At 32.2% G+C, this 22,482-nt stretch overlaps 3 protein-coding genes and 1 pseudogene across 3 annotated transcripts; 2 read left to right on the forward strand and 2 right to left on the reverse strand.

Moving 5' to 3' along the window:
- Positions 1 to 341: 341 nt before the first annotated feature.
- On the reverse strand, positions 342 to 2,261 carry LOC129911554 (glucose dehydrogenase [FAD, quinone]-like). Its single transcript, XM_055989386.1, has 2 exons — positions 2,123 to 2,261; positions 342 to 2,059 (listed from the first exon to the last, which is right to left on the reverse strand). The coding sequence occupies exons 1-2, from the start codon at positions 2,259 to 2,261 to the stop codon at positions 342 to 344; spliced, it is 1,857 nt and encodes a 618-aa protein (XP_055845361.1).
- Positions 2,262 to 6,039: 3,778 nt separating this feature from the next.
- On the reverse strand, positions 6,040 to 8,201 carry LOC129906423 (glucose dehydrogenase [FAD, quinone]-like; annotated as a pseudogene).
- Positions 8,202 to 16,000: 7,799 nt separating this feature from the next.
- Positions 16,001 to 17,078, forward strand: LOC129907012 (glucose dehydrogenase [FAD, quinone]-like). The gene is made up of 2 exons (XM_055983043.1): positions 16,001 to 16,279; positions 16,340 to 17,078. Exons 1-2 carry the CDS (start codon positions 16,192 to 16,194, stop codon positions 16,600 to 16,602), a joined length of 351 nt encoding a protein of 116 aa, XP_055839018.1. The 5' UTR covers positions 16,001 to 16,191; the 3' UTR covers positions 16,603 to 17,078.
- LOC129911563 (glucose dehydrogenase [FAD, quinone]-like) lies at positions 16,634 to 20,792 on the forward strand. Its single transcript, XM_055989397.1, has 3 exons — positions 16,634 to 16,787; positions 18,812 to 19,015; positions 19,078 to 20,792. The coding sequence occupies exons 1-3, from the start codon at positions 16,634 to 16,636 to the stop codon at positions 20,790 to 20,792; spliced, it is 2,073 nt and encodes a 690-aa protein (XP_055845372.1).
- Positions 20,793 to 22,482: the final 1,690 nt, after the last annotated feature.

Raw genomic sequence — 22,482 nt, forward strand, 5'->3', positions numbered from 1 at the left:
CGTCCCTCTTCTTACGTAGTGACGCAACTTGAAAATTGTCATTTTTTTGGAATTTATATGTTGGATTAACTTGATTGCATAAATCTACATTAAAAGATTTCCTGGAAATTGTCTGGAACACGGCTAAATTTTACAAATAAAAATACCATAAAACAAAATTTCCACCAATAAAAGAAGTACACAAAAGTAATCGCAAAATTTAAAAGTTGATGAAATTAAATGCTTATTTTTTTTTAATTAGTGACAATTTTGACAACTTTCCTAGCAATTTTCATAAAAAACAATTTTCGAAAATCAAAAACATTTATTTAATAATTTAAAGTAAATAATTATTTTAGATTCTAATACTCCCGCCACTCCATGGTGATCATATCAGCAGCTTTCTCTCCGATCATTAACGAAGCAGCCATTGTGTGAGCCGTAGGTGGAGCTGGCAACACGCTTGTATCAGCTACTCTCAACTTCCTCACACCATTTACCTTCAATTGCGGACTTACTACAGCAGTTTTATCATTTGAAGGACCCATTTTACAAGTAGCTACTTGATGATTCAGCGTGAACGACAATACTCTTATTGAACATCTCCAATAATTATCACATCCAAAGTCATACTCTTCACAACCAGGTACCTTGTCAGTGAACAAAGTTGCATTGATACTCTTCATAGCAGTTGTTTCAGCAATTCGAAGAGCTTCTTTGATTCCAGCCAACATGACTTCAACATCTTCGTCTTCAGCAAAATAATTAGGATCAATTTCTGGTGGAGTAAAAGGATTACTATCTTTCAACCAAAGTCTGCCAGTTGATTTAGGATGAAATGGCATTACGATTATTGTAAAATGTTCCCTTCCTTCCAAAGCCTTAAATCCTTTTATATAAATTTCATCCTTAAAATTGGCACTTTTCTTGAAAGCACTTCCATAATCACTCACCAAACTCGAAGACTCAAAAAGTAATTCAACATCAGGTCGATCGTCATTAGAATTAGAGTTTGGAACTTTAATGAAGGTCAAAGCTTCCACGCCACCCAGTGTGGATATTCTTGTTGTAGGATCTCCTGCTTGGTATCTTGCCTCATCGTCATAAGTTAGTCGATCAACGAAAAGTGTAGATCCCGTTGAGTTTGTAGTAAAAGTTGGTCCGATATGGGACATATGATCGTACAAGACTTTCCCAACAGGAACATCAACTAATTGCTTGATGCCAACTGAATCAAGTACATCTTTTGGACCAATCCCTGATAACATCAATAGTTGAGGCGATTTGAAAGTTCCCGCAGATAATATCACTTCCTTTCTAGCTTTGATTGTATAGGTCTTGTCTCTGTGGACAAATTCAACTCCATAGGCTGACAAAGTATCATCAATTAAAACCTTGGTTACTTGGGCAAAAGTCAGTGCATGCAAGTTTTTCCTCTTATTCACAAATGGCAAAATAAATGCCTTCGCTGCAGTGTGTCTTTGTCCATTTAAAGTTGTCGCCTGAATGTAAGAAGTTCCATGCTGAGATTCTCCATTATAATCAATCCCTTGATATCCCAGTTCCATTGATCCAAAAACAAAAGCATTAGCCATAGGAGTTCGATATTTAACATATTCGACATTTTGCAAACCCGATGAATTGTGATATGGAGAATACTTTAAATCTTCCAAATCAGCTCTTTCGGAAAGTTTGAAATATGGCAGAACTTCTTCGTACGACCATCCAATATTTCCTGCTTCTGCCATTTTATCAAAATCCTTTCGATTTCCTCGGTTGTAAATCATGAAGCTAATACCACTCGATCCACCCAGTAATTTTCCTTGCGGAAGAGCACACTGATTTTCTTTCATTCCAAAACATGCCTTTTTCTGTGGTGTAGATTTATAATTCCAATTGGCTTCAGTCAATTGCAAATAACGTGTCAATGCAGGCATATCATTTACAATATTTTCTGTGGCACCAGCTTCGATCAGGAAAACACTCCAGTTTTGATTTTCAGAAAGTCTATTAGCCAAAACACAACCTGCTGGTCCACCTCCAATAATTATGAAGTCGAAAGCTTCATTTTGTGATGGTACTAAAAAGAAAGAAAAATTTATTTAACATTATTTTTTAAGGTTTCGGTTTTGTTGTGACTTACAATAAACTGGCTTTGTTTTCTCGTTATTATAAGCTTCTTCACCCAATTCGAAAATCTCTTCAAGGCTCTGACTAGCACCAAAGTTGGGACAGCTACAAAATACAAATGAAAGTAAAAGACAGCTTGTAAATCTGTTCATTGTTTTGTATCACAATTGTTATTTTGATCTAAAATTAAAAATCGAATGCCTTTTATAGATTTCCTTAAGTTTAATTACCCAATCAATAAAGTGTACCAAACAACAAAACAAAAAACTGGATTTTTGATATACGAGGCAAAATAAAAAGACCCGTTGAGTCGGCGAGACCGATGCAAATTGCGGTTAAGAGATAGCTTTGCAGAGTTCAAATGAATACAATTTTGGAATTCTAAACTTTAGAAATGATCCTGATCCATACCAATTACTATATTTTATTTTTGTATGTTGCACGTGCATGTGATTGTTCACTAAGCATTATAATGAAACAAAAAACTGCATAAATTTAAATTTAAATCAGAATAATGCTCCAATCATCAAAACAACTTTGAATAATTACTTGTTGCCATCAAATAAAATGTACCAAATAAGGTCAAATAATTTGATTCATTGTGTTTTTATGATCCAAAGATTTATGAATGATTGAGCGGCCAGAGCATAGTGAAACTCAAGCCAACTAATTTGATTACGTTTTGGGGTGGAAAATTCTGACAAACTACAAAATAAGGAAGGAAGATATGACTTCATTCCCTGTGGCATAACTTAAGAATCTAACAAGCTAGCCGCAAGGAAAAATCATCAAAGTATGAACATAATGTATGGAAAAATAAATAAAAATGAAATCCGGGGTTTTTCAGAACGAAAACACACTAAGTTGGATATAACCCTATTTTATTTTTAAGATTTCGTTTAAACAAAAGAGTTGAGCAGGGAACTTTTTTTTTTAATTTTGTTGCACTTTTATTATTTTTATTATTATTATTATAAATTATGCGGCAAATAGAGAGAACCAGGGCAGTGGTAACATTGACAGAAATGCTGGCGCTGAAGTGCTGGGTTTCACTAGGCCACAAGCACAAAACCTCTTGTTTGATGATGAATGTTGATAAGCACATGTAGCTTAACAAAAAGTTTACAAAGCGGCCCTGCAAACAAAGATCAGAACTGGCAATGATCTCTACAAACGAAAAAAGACGGAGGAACATAGCCTTTACAATAGAAAAAAGACGACATACGAAAAAAAAGTGATCGAGGTAATAGAGGGCCCAACTAACAATTTTACTTCCACAAGGGTCTAACGAAGCTGTTTCGATTTTAGAAATATTGCTTGTATACGACCATAGAGAAGCCCATCTGGCCCACCCGAGAAGCTTGATAGGCCTTAGAAGAGTAATGTGCAAGTTGATTGGAGAGACTCATAACATGTCTTTAATGCCTTATAGAAACAACCAACATTTAAAATTTGAAAATGTGTATTATTGTTGCAGGCTTTTATTTTTATTTAGAAGCTTTGAGCAGACTTGTCGAAGGATTGTGAAAGTCTAAACGAGGTATATCCCAAATAGAATAAAGAAAAAAAAAATATTTTTTTTTTTCATTTTTATTTTTTTTTTTTTTTGTGTACCTATTACATTTTATTTTTTCACTTTCTTCTTTGTTTTCTACCCAGACAAGTTTTGCTTCTGAAATTAATTTTCCAAACACAATTGTATTGAGAAAAAAACTTCTTACTTACTTGACGCATTTTGCTGGATTTGAACCTCGTACATCCTGATTGATAGTCCGGTACCTTACCCATCGAGCTACTCAGGTATATAATAAAAGAGTTTCAAATTTGGACTAGTTGAAACCAGAGCTTTCTAAGGGCTTCGACTTAACTTCCTGATGAGTTGCACTATCTTAAAGAATATGGTGACCATTTGTGTTTTTTTTTTTGAAAGTTATTATTTTTGGTTATTTTCTGTTTTTTTTTTTTTATCTTGTAAAAAATTATTTAATATAGACTTAATAATATTATATTCTAATTGTCAAACCATATCATTATTGAGAAGATAATAATAATGAGAATAACTTTTTACTCAAAAACAATTTTTCTGGAGCAGAAAAAAATATCTGAAAAATTCGTTTTTTTTTTAGACTTTAGAGGTTTCACCCGGATGCCGTCAACCCGCATTTTTCTGAAGCAGAAAAAAAAATTTTAAATTTTTTGGGCTTTTGGCTTTTTCTTAAAAATTAGAGAATTAACTTTGTTTTGAACTTAGATAAAAAATCTAAAATGTCCATCACTATTTTATATTTAAATAAGTGGAGAAGATTAAAATCTTGTTTTCCTTTCTTCTCCACTTACTTGAATATGAACTCCGAATTGGTCAGTAAACCATTTTTAATATCACTATTTTAAACCAATTACCGATATGAAAAGATTCACTTTTTCATGTATTTCTTTATAACAATTAATAAAAAAAACCAAAAATGGTCACCATAATGGCACTTATCCAAATATTTCTTATTCTCATGAGTTTGCCTGACAGTTTAAAAAATTTAGCTTGTACTCACTTTCACAGGGCTTGTAGAAATAAAATTAGTTCGCTTAGGCAAACTTATAAAATTAAATGCTTTTTACAATGTTTTGCTTGTACTTAAAGGACCTCTACAAATATAAATAAATATCCTCTAACTTCGCTAAGGCAAACATATAAAACTAAAAGCTTTTCGCGCATGCGCCTGAAATTGAACTTCTTTTTTTCTCATACAGAGATACAAAACATACATTTATGTAAGTCGTTATATTTGAAAGTAATATAAAACAGACTTTGTAATATTTTCAATCAAACACAATGATTCAACAATTTTTTAATTCAAATATTAGAATGCAGTAACTATAATACATCTAATTTGTGGAATATTTGTTTAAAAAGGCAAAACCATTTAATGCGGTTCATTTGAAATTCAACGTAATGTTTTTTTTTAATGAATATCACGACTCATATACTATTGACATAATTTCGGTAATATAGAATTATAATAAAAATGCATTTAAGGCAATTGTATAAGTTGTAGGTACTTTCTACCATACTTAAATATCTACCTAATTCATTTTTGAGTCTAATAATTTTCAAATTGAATAAAAAAAAAATATAAATCATTCATAAAGATTTTGTAAGCAGTTCTAATACAATTTCTTTTGCAAAGCCATTTAAAAGAAGTCAGTTATTGGCTTTTATTTCTTGTGCTTTTACAATGGAATTTCATGTGGCCATATTGAAATTTAAACGAAATGTTTACATTAATGCTTGTAGAAATTTTTAGATTCCACTTGCACTAGGTTTCTAGGAAGCGAACGAAAGTTAAGCCTCGGAAGTTTGAATTTTCGATTCACAAACTAAATACAAGCCCTGTAGAGATACATAATAGCTGCAAGAAATTAAAGATCCTAACCTCGTGGAAGTAAAATTGTTAGTTGGGGGATGCTATAGCAGAAATGAGGTTCAGAAGTTTTACTCAACTATAAAAATGAATTTATCACAATCGAACTTGTGATGACTTTCCTCATGATGGGTTGCTCATGATGAGTTCTTCTATGATAAAATGTTTTGTTTATCTAAAGTTGATCGTGTTTTTTTTCGAACAGTTTTTACTGTTTTTAATAAAATTGGTTCAAAGCCGTAAAAGTGTTTTTTTTTTTTGCTATTGGATGGCATTGTTTTCAAAATATAGATTTTATTGGCCCGACAAATGTATATCCTCGTATTTTCGATACGAGTGATGAGTGTTGTTTTCAAAAATACCGTTTTTGTATAAGAGTTTTTCGTGTGAAAATTCTTGTAGATACTTTATTTATGGGAATAGAAGGAAATAATTCAAACTAAATGACAACTGGTCTTTTATATGAGCTAGTGAATCAAAATCAAAACAAAGAAATAAATTTACAAACAATAACACAATCATGATTTACTAAGGAAAAATACAATTAAATACAAATTGTATTTGATATTCGTCTTTTACGCGTTAGCCACTTCCGTTTGTGTACAAAAGCCCTTGGGCAATGTGCATTTAATATTCCTGCTGCCATTCCTTGATGATTATGTCGGCTGCTTTTTCACCAATCATTAACTCAATTGCACCTGTATGCCCTGTCGGTGGTGCTGGTAAAACACTACAATCAACAACTCTCAACTTTAAGTTGTGGACTTACAACTGCATTTGGATCATTCGAGATTCCCATTTTACAGGTGCCCACATAATGATTTTGACTATAAGTCAAAACTTTTATCGAACACTTCCAGTAATCATCACTTCCGAATTCAAATTCCAAACATCCAGGAACCTTTTCTGTAAACAAAGTAGCATTGATACTCTTCATGGCAGGTGTGTTAGCAATTCGAAGTGCTTCTTTTATTCCAGCCAACATAACTTCAATATCTTCTTCTTCGGAATAGTAATTTGGATCTATAATAGGAGGAGTGACAGGATTGCTTCCATTTAACCATACCCTTCCAGACGATTTCGGATGATATTGCATGACAGCAACAGTAAAATGTTCCATGTTTTCAAGAGCCTTAAATCCGGTTGTGTAAATTTCTTGTTGGAAATTACCACCATTCTGGAAAACGAATCCATTATCAATGGCTAAACTTGCAGATCCAAACATTAGTTCGACATCTGGACGATCATCCATGCCAATGTCTGGTAAATCAGTCAATGTCAAAGCTTCCATGCCAGTAAGAGTAGATAACCTCGTAGAAGGATCTCTTGCTTTGTACCTTTCAAAATCTCCTTTAGTAATTCGATCAAAGAATAATGTTGATCCAGTAGAGTTTGTGGTGAATGTTGGACCGACATGGGACATATGATCGTATAACATCTTTCCAACAGGAACATTGATCAATTGCTTGATACCAGCTTTATCTAGTGCATCTTTTGGACCAACTCCAGACAACATCAGCAATTGTGGGGAATTGAAAGTTCCTGCTGATAAAATAACTTCTTTATTGGCCTTGATTGTGTAGTTCCTTTTTTTGTGGGTCAATTCAATTCCATAAGCCGAAAACTTCTGATCAATTAGAATTTTTGTGACTGAAGAAAAAGTCAAGACACTTAAGTTCTTTCTTTCTTTTCGAATAGGCAAAACATAGGCCCTTGCTGCAGAGTGTCTTTGTCCGTTGAAAGTCATTGCTTGAACAAATGCAGTACCGTGTTGGGATTCCCCATTGTAATCGACTTCAGGATATCCTAATTCTGCACATGCTTTAACAAATGCCTCAGCCATAGCAGTTCGATACTTAACATGTTCAACGCTCTGTTCACCTGAGGTATTGTGATATGGAGATTCATTCAATTCCCCTAAGTTTGCTCTTTCAGATCGCAAGAAATACGGAAGAACTTCGTCGTATGACCATCCACTGTTTCCTCCTGCTGCTGCCATATTATCAAAATCCTTTCGATTTCCTCGACTGTAAATCATAAAGTTCATAGCACTTGAGCCACCAAGTCCTTTTCCACTTGGAAGGGAGCATCTGTTTTCATTCATACCAAGGCAAGCATTTTTCTGAGGTGTTGACTGATATTTCCAGTTATCTTCTGTCAGCTGTAAGAACCCTGTCAATGCTGGAATTTCATTGACTATAGTTTCGGTACCTCCAGCATCAATTAGTAAAACGCTGAAGAGTGGATTTTCAGAAAGTCTATTTGCTAAAACACTTCCTGCTGGTCCAGCTCCAACAATGATAAAATCAAAAGTTTCATTTTGTCCTGGAACTGTTGGAGTATAAAATTAGTATCAATGATATTTTTTTTTTGTGAGTTCACCTTACTTTCTACTGGTTTTGATTTCTCTTCAGCGTAAACTTTTTCACCCATTTTTAATATATAATCCACAACATTGGTGGAACCAGAGTGAAGAAAATTGCATAGTGCAACTGCTACCAAAAGGCAGCTTCCAAATCTATACATAATGAACTTTCAGAGAGCTGATATTTTTCGACCGATAAAGGGGATGTGACTTGTTAAAACTTAACATAGAACTAAATTTCACCGCTTTTTATATACATTAAATTTATTTGAGAAGTTGTTTATTAAGAGTATTTTACACCCTCATCAAAAATAATTAAGAATTAAATTAAATTCATCTATGAAATCCAAAAACATGTTTTTTTTAGAATTTAGATCAATTAATCATTTCAATTTTTGTTTTCTACCAAATAACAAGTTTAAATCAATTTTATGATCAATTTTATTGGATGCTACCTGTATCTCCATAATAAAAAAAAATGTATACGCTATTAGGGTTAAACAAGACAAGCCTCTTTTATTCTTAATGATACTTTGAAAATTATAGAAATTTTATTTGTTATATTCAAGATAAGCGATAGTAACTACACTAAAAATACATATGTAATTAAAGTAAGAAAGATCACAACAAAAACATACTGTTAAAAAAAGAGCCAAGTTCTTCTATGTTGAAATTATGCTGGCACAAAAAGTACTGAGATGTAAAAGTGTACCAAGTTCTAAAGTTTGGGTTCAAATTCGTATCAATAAAATTTTGATTGTTCTCTTGACAATTTTTCTTTTAATTATCGATTTTTAAAGTTATTTCAAAAATTGCCAAGTAAACAATCAAAATTTTATTGATACGAATTTGAACCCAAACTTTAGAACTTGGTACACTTTTACATCTCAGTACTTTTTGTGCCAGCATAATTTCAACATAGAAGAACTTGGCTCTTTTTTTAACAGTATGTTTTTGTTGTGATTTCACTACTTTTTGCAAGGTATGGCTGTAGAATTGAAAATCTCTATATTTGATGAAAATTCAGTGAAAATGGGGGCGGTTGCCACGCCCCCTGGCTGAAATTCTCAAATTTTAAATGTTTTCCTTTGTATAAACTACCAGCTCTACCGTTCTACCAAATTTCAACATTCTGCGACAATCAGAAGTGCTCTATAATATTTTATGAAAATTCAGCGGAAATGGGCGGTTGCCACGCCCCCTGGCTGAAATTCTCAAATTTTAAATTTTTTCCTTTGTATAAACTACCAGCTCTACCGTTCTACCAAATTTCAAGATTTTACGATAATCAGAAGTGCTCTATAATATTTGATGAAAATTCAGCGGAAATGGGCGGATGCCACGCCCCCTAAATTGAAAATCTCAAATTTTCGATTTTTTCTTTTGTATACACCACAAGTACTATCACCGTGTAAAATTTCAAGTTTCTACGATATCGGGAAGTTCTCCATAATTTTGATGATCTGTCAGTGAGTCAGTGAGTCAGTGAATCAGTGAGTCAGTGAGTCAGTGAGTCAGTTACGGTTTTTGCTATTTTTGAAGCCCTATATCTCAGAAACTACTCATCGTAGGAGGCTGAAATTTTGTGAGGTGTTTGGTTTTGACCAGCTCAACAAATGTAGCGAAATTTCTAGCATCTTTGGTGTGGACGTTAGAGGGGGGTCGAAAATTTCCTGAGTTGTTTCCTGTAAATAAGGGTGTAGTGCCAAAGTTGCTAGAGAACTTGGCTGGGCACTACCGTGCCCCTTGATTTGTCTACACTTTTAAGTTTGATTTTATCCATCCTTTTTTCATTGATGAAATAAATTTTTCAACTTTTTTTCCTATGGATAATTTTTATTATTAAAAATGTTGATATTGGAATGTAGAAATATTTCCTATAGTTCTGTCTTTAATTCTTTGAAAAATAAGAAAAGAAAAAACTTTGAAACAAATTTTGCGTTGAATAGAAACTACACTATAAAAAGCTTTCTTTTATTCTATTCAAACGATCAAAGCTGAACGATGTAGATTCAATTTTTGTACAAAATTAGCTTTGGAATACAATTTTTGAGATAGAGTCATTTGGAGTAAGATTGCGCAGTGGGTAAGAGCGCGCACTGCTTATTTCTCGAGTTGTGTCCAAAAAAAATTAAAACGAAAAATGAGGAAATCAGCGCTTAGTAATGCGTCAATAAGTGACGATCTTCGCGAGTGTGTTCCCAGCTCCATTTTATTTTAAAAGAGGGTTGAAACAAACCGGCTAAAAACAAAACAAAAAAAAGTTGAGCTTTAAAAATGTGTGGCGTGTGGCGTCGCACAGTGGGCCCATATGGCCTTAGGCGTCTCAAAAATCTGTAACTTTGTTGTCTTTTGTGATAATTGCTTCAAATTTGGAACATAATGCCTTTGATATATAATTAGTCAAAGTTCAAAAAGTACGATTTTCGCTTGATTTGGGTATTTAAAAATATCTGTAACTTTTTTGTCTCCTGAAATAATTAAACCAAATTTGGAACATATAATCTTTAATGTATCAGAAATCTCAGAAATCATTGAGCGTAGCTTTTTTTAAATGCAAATTATTTTTGAGCTTTGAAAAGCTAGGCAAAGTTGAAAAAGTACAAGTTTGGATCGACTATGGAGTTCCAAAAATCTGTCATTTCTTCGCGTCTGAAAATAATTAACTCAAATTAGGAATAAATTACCTGAAATGTTTAATAAATTATTTGAAACACTGTTTTTTTAGCTAATATTTTTATTTAAGTATTAAACGTTTATTCAAAGCTAAAAAACTACGATTTTGACTAGGCTAGAACGTCTCAAAAATCTGTAACTTTTGTATCTTAAAAGATTATTTTCTCAAATTTTGAAAAATAAGATAAAACTGGTTTCTTAATTTTATAAAGGCCTTCCCTTCGTGTCTTAAAATTACTTAATTATTTTTATGAGTATAAAATAAAGAAAAAATACATTTCAATGTAGTTTGTTTGTGTTACGTTATTTGAAATTAAAGCTATTTTATTGAAAAATTATAAGAAAAATATTGATTATAATCATGTTAAATAAAGTCGTTTGTGAGGCAAAGTAAAATAGTAGAAAAACTACGCTTTTGAGAAAAGAGCAAAAAAAAGATATCACAAAAAAAAAAAATGGTTGTCAATTTTCACGAAAATCCTTCTTAATTAAATACTTTAAACGGCTCTTTTGAAAATCTTCGAGTAAAATCAAAATCAGTAAATAAAATCTACCTATATCTAGCTTTTTCCATAGATGAAATTTTTTTCAACAATTACTATATTAAATTCTAACATTTTTCTGTTACCTTAGACTTTTTCTAATAGTACAATGACTGAATTGTTCAAAATACAAATATCTTCAATTTCGGGTGCATATACTAAGTCTAAGAGCCCACAGCAAATTTTGGGAGTTGAGGTATAGCGTATAACCAAGATGTGAGAATGCAGTTTTATAGCCTTATGCGTTCTAATAACGAATTAAAAAGTCTGGCAGCTTTAAATCGCGGCTTTATATGGTTTCCGAGAGGTTAAATATCGTGAGTTTTCCAATTAATGTGAGTAGGCTAAAATAACACAAAATCACATTCTGAATATAAGGACTGATGCTCTGTCATCCCCAAGGCCTGAAGACATCAATCTTGACAGTGCGATCAATAGAACTCAAGATATGTATTGAAACAGGTCAGGATGCACCAAAATACGTTTTTTTGTACTATGTCTTTCGACAGATATATCGTTCTCTATCAAAGAAAAGCAGATAAAAGCAGCCAGTTCTTTTTGTATCTTTTAGTACATAAACCAAAGAACAAATTTGTGAAAAAAAGTAGACAGCGGAAGACAGCGGAAACATTTAAAACTCAATTCGAAATTAAAAAAAGAGTGTGTGTACACATGTACACGCGACTGAAGTTATACTTCTCATTCAGTATATGTAAATGAATTTCATTTGATATTTTTAATTTCTATTATTAACACTTCGTTTTTTTACATTTTTATCAAGTGAACAATAAATTAATTCTTTCATCCTCCTTGCGTCCATGTAGTTTTCAATTTATTCTGTGAAATTTACTCATGTTGTGCGGTTCAGAACGTACCGTATATGCTTAACGAAAGTAAATGAATTGCGCATAAAATGTGCCATATGGTAATTTTATGAGAATTGTGTGTGCTTCAGCACTAGTAGTAGCAATATGGAACTTGCAGGGTTGCTACAAAGCTCAAAAGTTAGCTGAGCTCAGCTAAAATTTTGAGCTAGCTCACTTTTGAGCTATGTACCATAGCTCAGCTCATTTGAGCTGAGCTGAAAGTGAGCTGAGCTGATTGTTGAGCTGAGCTGTTGGGTGAGCTAAGGTAAAGTGAGCTGAGCTGTGATGGGTCTGAGGATACATAGATTTTTATTTGGAAAGTATAATCACAACAAAAACATTACTGTTAAAAAAGGAGCCAAGTTCTCCTATGTTGAAATTATGCTGGCACAAAAAGTACTGAGATGTAAAAGTGTACCAAGTTCTAAAGTTTGAGTTCAAATTCGTATCAATAAAATTTTGATTGTTCTCTTGACAATTTTTCTTTTAATTACCGATTCTTAAAGTTATTTCAAAAATTGCCAAGTAAACAATCACTTGGTACACTTTTACATCTCAGTACTTTTTGTGCCAGCATAATTTCAACATAGGAGAACTTGGCTCCTTTTTTAACAGTAATGTTTTTGTTGTGATTTCACTACTTTTTGCAAGGTATGGCTGTAGAATTGAAAATCTCTGTATTTGATGAAAATTCAGTGAAAATGAGCGGTTGCCACGCCCCCTGGCTGAAATTCTCAAATTTTAAATTGTTTCCTTTGTATAAACTACCATATCTACCATTCTACCAAATTTCAAGATTCTACGATAATCAGAAGTGCTCTATAATATTTGATGAAAATTCAGCGGAAATGGGCGGATGCCACGCCCCCTGAATTGAAAATCTCAAATTTTCGATTTTTCCCTTTGTATACACCACAAGCCCTATCACCGTGTCAAATTTCAAGTTTCTACGTTAACGGGAAGTTCTCCATAATTTTGATGATCTGTCAGTGAGTGAGTGAGTGAGTGAGTCAGTCAGTCAGTCAGTTACGGTTTTTGCGATTTTTGAAGCCCTATATCTCAGAAACTACTCATCGTAAAAGACTGAAATTTTGTGAGGAGTTTGGTTTTGACCAGCTCAACAAATGTAGCGAGTTTGAAATTTCTAGCTTCTTTGGTGAGGAAGTTAGAGGGGGGTCGAAAATGGCCTGAGTTGTTTCCTGTAAATAAGGGTGTAGTGCCAAAGTTGCTAGAGAACTTGGCTGGGCACTACCGTGCCCCTTGATGAAATATGAAGATATTTTAAACTTTTATAAAACACCATAGCTTAAGATGTTTGGTTCTAGTGTTATTAATGGAATTATTTTAACACATGGATATTTTTATAAATAAAACAGATAATTTTTCGTGATCTTTTTTCTTGGTTTTTTAATAGTAAATACATTTCTATTTTTTTAGTAAAATATTTCTTTTTTTATCATAAAAAAAAATTCCGGTACAATCCGGTTTTTCGACTTTTTTTAAAATTCCGAGAAAATCGCGTTTGAAAGTTGGGGTAAATTTTTTTTTCGAAAAATCCCCCAATCTTTGAACGCTCCTGGAAGCTAAACCGCTTGAGAGCAATTTTTGGGAGTGATGCCAAATGATAGCTTGTGTCATGGGCCTACGCTTTGCACATTGTCAGATTTTTAAAAGATCGCCTTCAATGTTAAACCGCCACATCATGCCTATTTTTTCAGAATCGTGCCTATTTTTTTTTTACTTTTAAGTTCTCCCGGTTTGAGAACGCGTGGACCTACAGGGATGGGAGTTGTACCCAAATGTAGGTTAGAGTCCCCGCTACCTTTTGGCATCAATTTTTTTTTTTTTTCATTTTCTTCAAATTCCGAGATATAGGCGTTGGAAGTTGGGGGCGCTCACTTTCAGCTAAGCTCAGCTCAAATGAGCTGAGCTATGGTGTCTATCTCAAAAGTGTGCTAGCTCAAATTTGAGCTGAGCTGTGAGCTGAGCTGAAATGTGAGCTTTTTGCAACCCTGGCAACTTGCCACATGGAAATTACCACATGCAACTTGTCGCATGCAACTTCCCACATGCAACTTGCTACACGCAACTTGCCACATGCAGCTTGTCACATGCAACTTGCCACACGCAACTTGCCACATACAACTTGCCACATGCAACTTGCCACATGCAACTTGCCACATACAACTTGCCACATGCAACTTGCCACATGCAACTTGCCACATACAACTTGCCACATGCAACTTGCCACATGAAACATGTAACTTGCAACGTGTTGTGTGTTTTATGTTTGCCGTACTGCGGCGTACTGCATTTTTAAATACTAAAGTACTGCCTACTCTAAAGGTAAAACGACAGCCCTGCTACCCAGGGTGATCGCGTCATAATCCCTTTGACATTCTTGTCAAAAAGTAAATTTTTATACTCACCCTCCCATAAGAAGTATAACTTCAAAAACTGCAAATAAAAGCTTATTGTGTGAAAAAAATAATATATATATATATATTGTTTTATTGTAGCAAAATTTACATTATTTTTTTTCTTAAAACTATATTGCACAATTTACAGAGATTGGTATATAAGCTACCTAACTGCTGCCAAGTTTAATTTATTTGAACAAGTTAGTGATTTATTTAATTATGTTTGAAGGAAAAGGCCAAAAAAAAAAAAAAAAAAAAAAAAAAAAAAAAAAAAAAAAAAAAAAAAAAAAAATAATATTAACTAAAAATATATTTTAAAAAAATTTTATTTTCAGCAATATAAATAGCAGTTAAAATAAGCTTTCCAACGACATACAACACTTAAATAAAAAAAAAATTCTTTTGTGGGTAAAATCGCGCAGTCCTTTTGTGGGTAAGAACGCGCACTTCTCCCCATATTAAACTTTTCATTTTTAAATCTGATTTACAGTACAGAGAATTTTTAAAATTGAATCTTGAGAAACGAAGGCTGTTATTCATGAATTCCAAAAAAAGAAAGGCTCTGATTTAATTAGAAACATTTTTTGTTTGTTTTGTTTTATAAATAAAGTTTAAGTTTTTGTATTTGAACTTAATTTGTTTTTCTTTAATATTTTCATTCATTTTAGTTAAAACTTGGAACTTTTGAAAGAACGTTTTGTTTAACTTAGTATTACATTCAGTTTTTAGAAATTTGGTAGCCGTAAACTGTGAATTGTGAAACTCCAGAAAAAAAAAAATTGTACTAATAAAAGATCCGAAATGTCTTCAAATGGAACTGCAGGAGAGTGACCATCTATTCTCAAACGAATTCAAGATTGAGACAAACATACTTAGCCTTTTCAGATAAATTAGTTGAGACATAAACCGGATATGCGCGAATATTTATTGGCGATAAGGAAAAACTAAAGATAATGCAAATTTTGTAAAAATCACGTTGAGAATTACTTATTATTTTTATTTGTTGGACTTCTTCATCATGATAATATTTCTGATTATTAAAGTCTGGAAAATCTTCATTCAGACGAAACTACTTATACCTACTTGTTGTAGAAGCGAAAGGATTGTCAAAGCTTAAAAAGTAATGTTAAAAATTAAAGAGGCTTGTCTCAATTCATTATTCATTTTAAACATTAATTATTATTATTATTCTGTACAGATACGTGCAAGTACTTTCTAGTAAAATTGGTAATACAAAAACAAAAAAAAACATTTTATATTACTTTAAATTACGTATCATTAAGGCCCAATTTATTCACTCTCCATTATTTTTAAAGGCTCCATTAAAAATTATAAAACTGTCAAATCGCATACAAATTTTAAAATTTCCCTTTTTTAATGGCGACTTTAAATTTAATGGAGTGTGAATAAATTGGACCTAAATGACAAATCAACTAAAGTCTTGAAAGTAATAAATCTGGAAAACAGTAAAAAATTAAAGTAAATGGACTAATTGATTTTTAATTCTTTCAACTTGATTTGACTTCTATAACAAAGTCCTTTCTTAAGCTCGTTTTCATGATTGAATTGAAAATTAAAGCTAAATGATCAGCAAGTACCAGTTCAATTCCTGTTTTGAGCAGCTGTAAAATAAAATAATTACAACATTTCCAGAACGAACGTACTTTTTCCACCAGAAGTGGAAACAATTTACTTTAACTTAAGATTGAGAATATGGCATCTTTGTTCAAGTCTGCGTTCTGAGGTTCCATTATGTACAGATTTGGAAGCTATCTTTTTTTAGCAGTTGCACTATGAATGCACTTTTTTTCGACCAATGTAATGGAGGATATTATAAAAATGGGTGAAGAAGCTCTTAAAAAGCAGAAGCTAGAACCAGTTAATAGTAAGAAAAACAAAAGAGTTTTCTGAAAAAAAAAAAAATAATAATTCTATTCCATTTCAGTCCCAGGACAAAATGAAACTTTTGATTTCATGATTATTGGATCTGGAACAGCAGGAAGTGTCTTAGCAAATAGACTCTCTGAAAATCCACTTTGGAACGTTTTGTTGGTCGAATCTGGTGGTACTGAAACTATTGTGAATGAAATTCCAGTATTGGCAGGTTTCTTACAGTTGACAGAAGCTAACTGGAAATATCAGTCAACACCTCAGAAAAATGCTTGTCTTGGAGTGAATGAAAACAAGATGTTTCCTTCCAAGTGGTAAGGGACTCGGTGGTTCAAGTGCAATCAATTTCATGATCCACAGTCGTGGAAATCGTAAGGACTTTGATGAAATAGCAGCAGCAGGAAATAGTGAATGGTCGTATGATGAAGTTCTTCCGTATTTCTTACGATCTGAGAGAGCAAACTTGTGGGAGTTGAATAATTCTCCATATCACAATAACTCAGGTGAACAAAGCGTTGAACACCTTTAATATCGAACTGCTATGGCTGATTCATTTGTTAAAGCCTGTGTGGAATTGGGATATCCCGAAGTGGATTATAACGGGGAATTCCAACATGGGACTGCATTTGTTTAATCAAATAATTGTGCAAATTTATCTCAATCTATAATACCTACGAATTACGATCGCTTTTCTCCAATTAATCTTTTTTAATTATAAAATGAATATTTTGTTTAAGCAATCACTAAATTGTTCAGCAAAATTTCAATACAATTTTTATTCAATTATGTATGTATGTAATTTATAGTTTTAATTTTTAATAATTAAGATTGATAACATTCGATTGATCATACAGAAGAAGTTTCATGGCAAAACCGACCCCCAAAGCCCAAAGTGAATAATTACTTACTTACTTTATCATTCAAGGTAACCAGCGTAATTTTAAAAGAATGCAATTTTTTTATATCCAATCTTTAACGATTTCAATTAAAAGATTACATTGATTGACTTATCTTTGAGACTTAAAATTCCAAATTTTTCATTCGTCAATCTTATTTGTCAAAATGATCACAATATTTTTTTTACCCAAACATTTTACAGTGCACAGAAGAGGAAAATTTTGGTTTGAGTTAATTTAAATTTTACTTACGCATTTATAAAAAATAATTACATTTCTGTCTTCCAACCTCAATATTCCTGTAACAAAAAATGTTAAATTAAATTAAGGAAACTAAAATATTGTGAACTTTTAAAACCAATGAGTTGCCTCTATCCCCTAAATTGCCAAAGTTTATTTTTACTTTTTATACAAACGTTATGCAAAAGTTTCAATTCGATCTAACGAACCCTTCCTTGGAACTATTGTTCCTTAATGAACTCGGATCTTGGACCTTTCAAATTAAAAACACTTAGTGTTTTTTGGTAACTTTAATTCATGAGAATCAACAAGAACGAACATTTTTGATTCGTTGTTGAAGTTAATATTTCCATTTTTTTGTTTAACTATTTCAGGTAATGAAACACTATTGATGGCTGATTTTAAAACAAAAATATTTATTTTCTATTTCACAATACAAATTTAATAACAAAAATACACAATAATGGTATCACGTCAACACAAAGAGTTTATTATTAGAAATCAATCAACAAAACAAACAAAACCAGCTGCAGATTTGTCAAAGAATTATTAATATTTGTTAAGATTTTAGCCGATTAAGCCATTGTTTAATAATTTTTTCTCATCAATTGACAATATTTGTATGGCAATTCAAAATTTGGGTAATTAACCAACTACGTAGATGTTCCATCGAATAGAAACTAATTGAAACTTAAATATTTTTCTCAAATGTGTTATACTTAAAGACTTTTTGTACTAAATAAAAACTGAACAAACAACTCATCAAATGCTTAACAAAAATGTTAAATTGTTAAATAACCATAAATAAAAATAAAGAATAGATAAAATAATAACAAATAAGGAAAACAAAGACTTTTTTATGAGAAATTATTAAGGTGATAAAAATTCCAAAAAAAAAATGAGATACCACCTGAACAACGATATATCTAACTTCCCATACATATGTCAGAACGGTTTTGAAAAAAAGATGAGTATTGACGTAGGTTAGTTGAAAACATTAAGTCACTTAGCACAAAATAGCTATTTTGGGTCCAAAATGTACCAGAAAAATATCACCAATATCATATCTGTGCTTTTTTTTTTATAAGGTGTTTAAAATCTTTATTGTTTTAAGATGTTAAGAAGACAGCAACCGCTACCAAACATTTTTTGGGAATAGCTTTAAATCAGTTGTTATCAAAAAACAAAAGCCGACAGAATTCAAATTTATCATAATTCAAAGCAATTAAACAAGAGCAAACTAATTTCTTTATTGTAAAATAAATATTAGAAAAATTCGTGCGCATACAATTTTAGCAATAAAAGGCACATTTTCATAAGATTTTAACCCAGTTATCTCAAAACTTTAGAACAAGTTGGTGTCAAGAACAAATTAAAAATGCTGTTTTTAGGGAAATGGTCGATTGTCTGTCTTTTGGCAGCAACAATTTTTTCAATTAAACAAGTGAATTCCATCAACAATCCAGTGGATTCCGTTGGCAATCAAGTAGGTTCCATCGGAGATCAAGTGGATTCAGTTGAAAATGTAGATGACATTGATATTCAACAAATATTGGCAGATGCCAACTCATGTACTTCATCATTTTCATACAAAGGTAAGAATAAATCTCTTCTAAGCAATTCTCATTTCTAATTACTATTCGATCTCATCCAATAGCACCCGACCAAAATTCAACTTATGATTTCATAATCGTTGGAGCTGGCCCTGCAGGTTCAGCACTAGCCAATAGATTATCAGAAAATCCAAAACATACCGTCTATTTGTTGGAAGCAGGTGGTCCAGAATGTTTAGCTCATCAAATGCCAGTATTGACAATTGGCTTACAACAAACTGATACCAACTATGGTTACACAACAGTTCCACAAAAACACGCCTGTTTCGCAATGAAAGATAACATTTGTAAAACTCCTCAGGGAAAGTCTCTGGGTGGTTCGTCTTCTCTAAGTTATGGAATTTACAATCGAGGAGTTAGTAAGAACTACGATGATTGGGCAGCTCTTGGTAATGATGGTTGGTCGTACGAAGAAGTTTTGCCATTTTTCCTGAAATCAGAAAATGCTAGTTTAAGAAAATATCAAGATTCACAATATCACAATTATTCGGGAGAGTACATTAGCAATGAAGATGTTAAATATAGAACTGAAATACCCAAAGCTTTAATTCAGGGTTGCCAGGATGCTGGACTTGATTATATCGATTACAATGATCCGACAACTGGAGAAGGATGTTCATATACTCAAGCTGATACCCGTAATGGTCGTAGATATAGTGCTTTCAGAGCTTACATTGAACCTGTTCAAGCTGATCGACCAAATCTTCATGTTCTTCCAAATGCCTTGGTCACTAGAATCCTCATTAATCTTGATACAAAAACCGCCTATGGAGTGGAATTCGAATACAATGGAGAGAAATATACAATTTTGGCAAGTAAAGAAGTCATTCTTTCAGCTGGACCTTTCCATTCGGCACAACTTTTAATAGTTTCTGGTATTGGACCTGAAGAAACCCTCAAAGAAATCGATGTTCCCCTAGTATTAGATCTTCCTGTTGGAAAAACCCTTCGCGATCATACAAGTCATATTGGACCACTTTTCACACTCAATACCACTCTGCAAACACTGTTTATCGACCGAATTACACCAATTGATATAACTGAATTCTTAGCTGGAAGTCCTTCGACAAGAGTTTCCACGCTGAGCGGTGTTGAAGCATCAGCATATATCAATTCAAATTTGACCGAAGGACTTAATCGTGATGTTGAATTGATATCGGTTAGTGCAACTATTTCGGTAGACTATGGAACAATATTTAAGGAAGTCATCAATATGCGTGATGATGTTTATAATAAAGTCTACAAACCTACCGAAGGAGTTGAACTATTCGGTTTCCTAACAATGCTTTATTATCCTGAATCAACTGGAAGTCTTTGGGTGACAAGCAGTGATGTTAAAATTCCACCTAAAATCGATCCCAATTACTATTCCGAGTCGATAGATGTTGAGAAAATTCTTGAAGGTATTAAGAGATCTATTGAAATTACATCTATGCCTGGTATGCAAGCAATTAATGCAACATTGATAAGAACTAAAGTTCCAGGATGTGAAAAAATGGAATTTGAAAGTGATGATTATTGGAGATGTTCGATTAGGGCTTATGCTTTTTCATTACATCATTATAGTGCTACTTGTAAAATGGGACCTGCTTCGGATGATACTTCGGTTGTAGACTCGGATTTAATAGTTCATGGTATGAATGGTTTGAGAGTTATTGATACCAGTGTGGTTCCTAATTCTATTGGTGGACACATGTCAGCAGTAGGTTATATGATTGGCGAGAAGGGTGCTGATATTCTTAAAAAATTCTATGATTAGATATTTAAAGTGTAGGTATTTGTTTTAAGTTTTTACCAAAGAAATTTTTATTTTATAGAGTTAAGAAAAAATAGAATTAAGATTATTTGTTTATTCAGTTAATTAAGAATGTATAAAAAATGTTTAAAAAAATTGATACAAACTTGTTTCATCTGGCAACAAACACATATTATAAGTCTCTCTTATGGGACTGCGGTGAATGAAGCGTTTTCAAAATAATAATTTGGAGAACTTAGCAACGACATTAGTATAGGGGGCGATTTTGAGCGAGCTCAAGTTAAACCCATAATCCATTGACAACTTTAATAAAATCAACGATATCATTAGTATTTTAGACCTGTGCCAATCCGGTTTTCAAAGGGCAAAATTTGAAAAAATTACTAGCAGCATATGGGTGGTGAGAAAATTTAGTATTAATGGTGTATGAAAGGGGAAAAATAAATTGCCCACAGACAAATTGGGGGAAAGGGGGTGGATGGGCGAAAAAGTGGGGTAGGTGCCAAAAATCGTGTTTTTTTACAATTTCTGTCAAAAGTAAACCTCCTACCGAAAAAAGTTAAATGCAAAAGTTGTAGATAGTAAAAGTGTCTATACAACTTTTACTCAAACCATTTTTTTATATAACCTCAAATATATTGAAAAAAAAAATGCAAAAATAAGATTTTTTTATTTTAATCTGTTGCAAAAATAGTTGGATTTTAAAGTTAATTTTTGGATTTTTTGACGAATTTAATTTGAAAAATAGCATATTTTTCAATCAAAAAATTCACCGAAAAAATTTCTGATTTTTGAAAAGTTTGGAATGCAGTTACATATTTAGATTAAAACCTTTTATTTAAGATTGAGTGGAAAAACTATACTTTTGTTTTAGAAAATATTGAGAAATTTGAAAAAAAAAAAAACAAAAAAAAAAAAACGATTTTTAAGATCGATTTTTCCGTAAATGACATAATATTGGCGAGAAATAATTTTCCATGAAAACAAAATAATATTTTTCTAATGTCCTTTCATCTTCTTAATTTTAATCTAGCAATATCTCTAACGTGCAAAGTTCTTATGATATTGAGTTTTGAACGTCCAAAACACTATTTTTGTGATGTTTTGGCATGGTAATATCTCAAAAACGTGATGTGATAGAATTTGTCGACACAAAAAACCATTAGAAAAATATACTTTGATTTCTATAAAAAAAAAAAACTTTTTGACGAGTGAAATCGAACAAGGCATTCCATTTTTTCTGCCCTGTTCGATTTCACTAGTCAAAAGTATATTTGATTTTAATTCATTATTCATGATAGAAAAAGGCTTTGGCATCTTCTATATGCTTTAGTTAGAAGATGCGGTTTTCTTTGTCGTCTAACCAGAAATCTCAGTTTCGAGGACAATTTTGGATCTTCTAATTTACTCCATTTTCAATTCTTTCTCCTTTCATACAGAACCTTACATTCGATTGATTAAATAAAATCTGTTGAGTCGTGTTGTTAAAAAATCTTTCTTTCTTCTTGATACGTTGGAACATAAAATTGTTTTTTTCAATTTTCTTAACAATTTTTTGAACAAATATCTATACAATTTATTTTTTAAACACTCTTTTTAAACATTTAAATCAATTAAAATAAATTACCGATTAAATAAAAGTGCAAGCAGCATGCAACGGCTCTTGTGAATCATAGATCGTTCTATTAATAAA

This window comes from Episyrphus balteatus, chromosome 1 (genome assembly GCF_945859705.1).
Source record: "Episyrphus balteatus chromosome 1, idEpiBalt1.1, whole genome shotgun sequence".
Taxonomy (NCBI): Eukaryota; Metazoa; Arthropoda; class Insecta; order Diptera; family Syrphidae; genus Episyrphus; species Episyrphus balteatus.

Excerpts from the sequence above, each read along its gene's own strand:
- LOC129911563 (XM_055989397.1), top strand. The coding sequence starts at position 16,634 with ATGATCCACAGTCGTGGAAATCGTAAGGACTTTGATGAAATAGCAGCA. Across the intron at positions 16,788-18,811 it reads TCCATATCACAATAACTCAG|GGAAATGGTCGATTGTCTGT; the intron begins GTGAACAAAGCG and ends TGCTGTTTTTAG. Across the intron at positions 19,016-19,077 it reads TTCATCATTTTCATACAAAG|CACCCGACCAAAATTCAACT; the intron begins GTAAGAATAAAT and ends CTCATCCAATAG.
- LOC129907012 (XM_055983043.1), top strand. The coding sequence starts at position 16,192 with ATGCACTTTTTTTCGACCAATGTAATGGAGGATATTATAAAAATGGGT. Across the intron at positions 16,280-16,339 it reads GAAGCTAGAACCAGTTAATA|TCCCAGGACAAAATGAAACT; the intron begins GTAAGAAAAACA and ends ATTCCATTTCAG.
- LOC129911554 (XM_055989386.1), bottom strand. The coding sequence starts at position 2,261 with ATGAACAGATTTACAAGCTGTCTTTTACTTTCATTTGTATTTTGTAGC. Across the intron at positions 2,060-2,122 it reads GAAAACAAAGCCAGTTTATT|TACCATCACAAAATGAAGCT; the intron begins GTAAGTCACAAC and ends CTTTCTTTTTAG.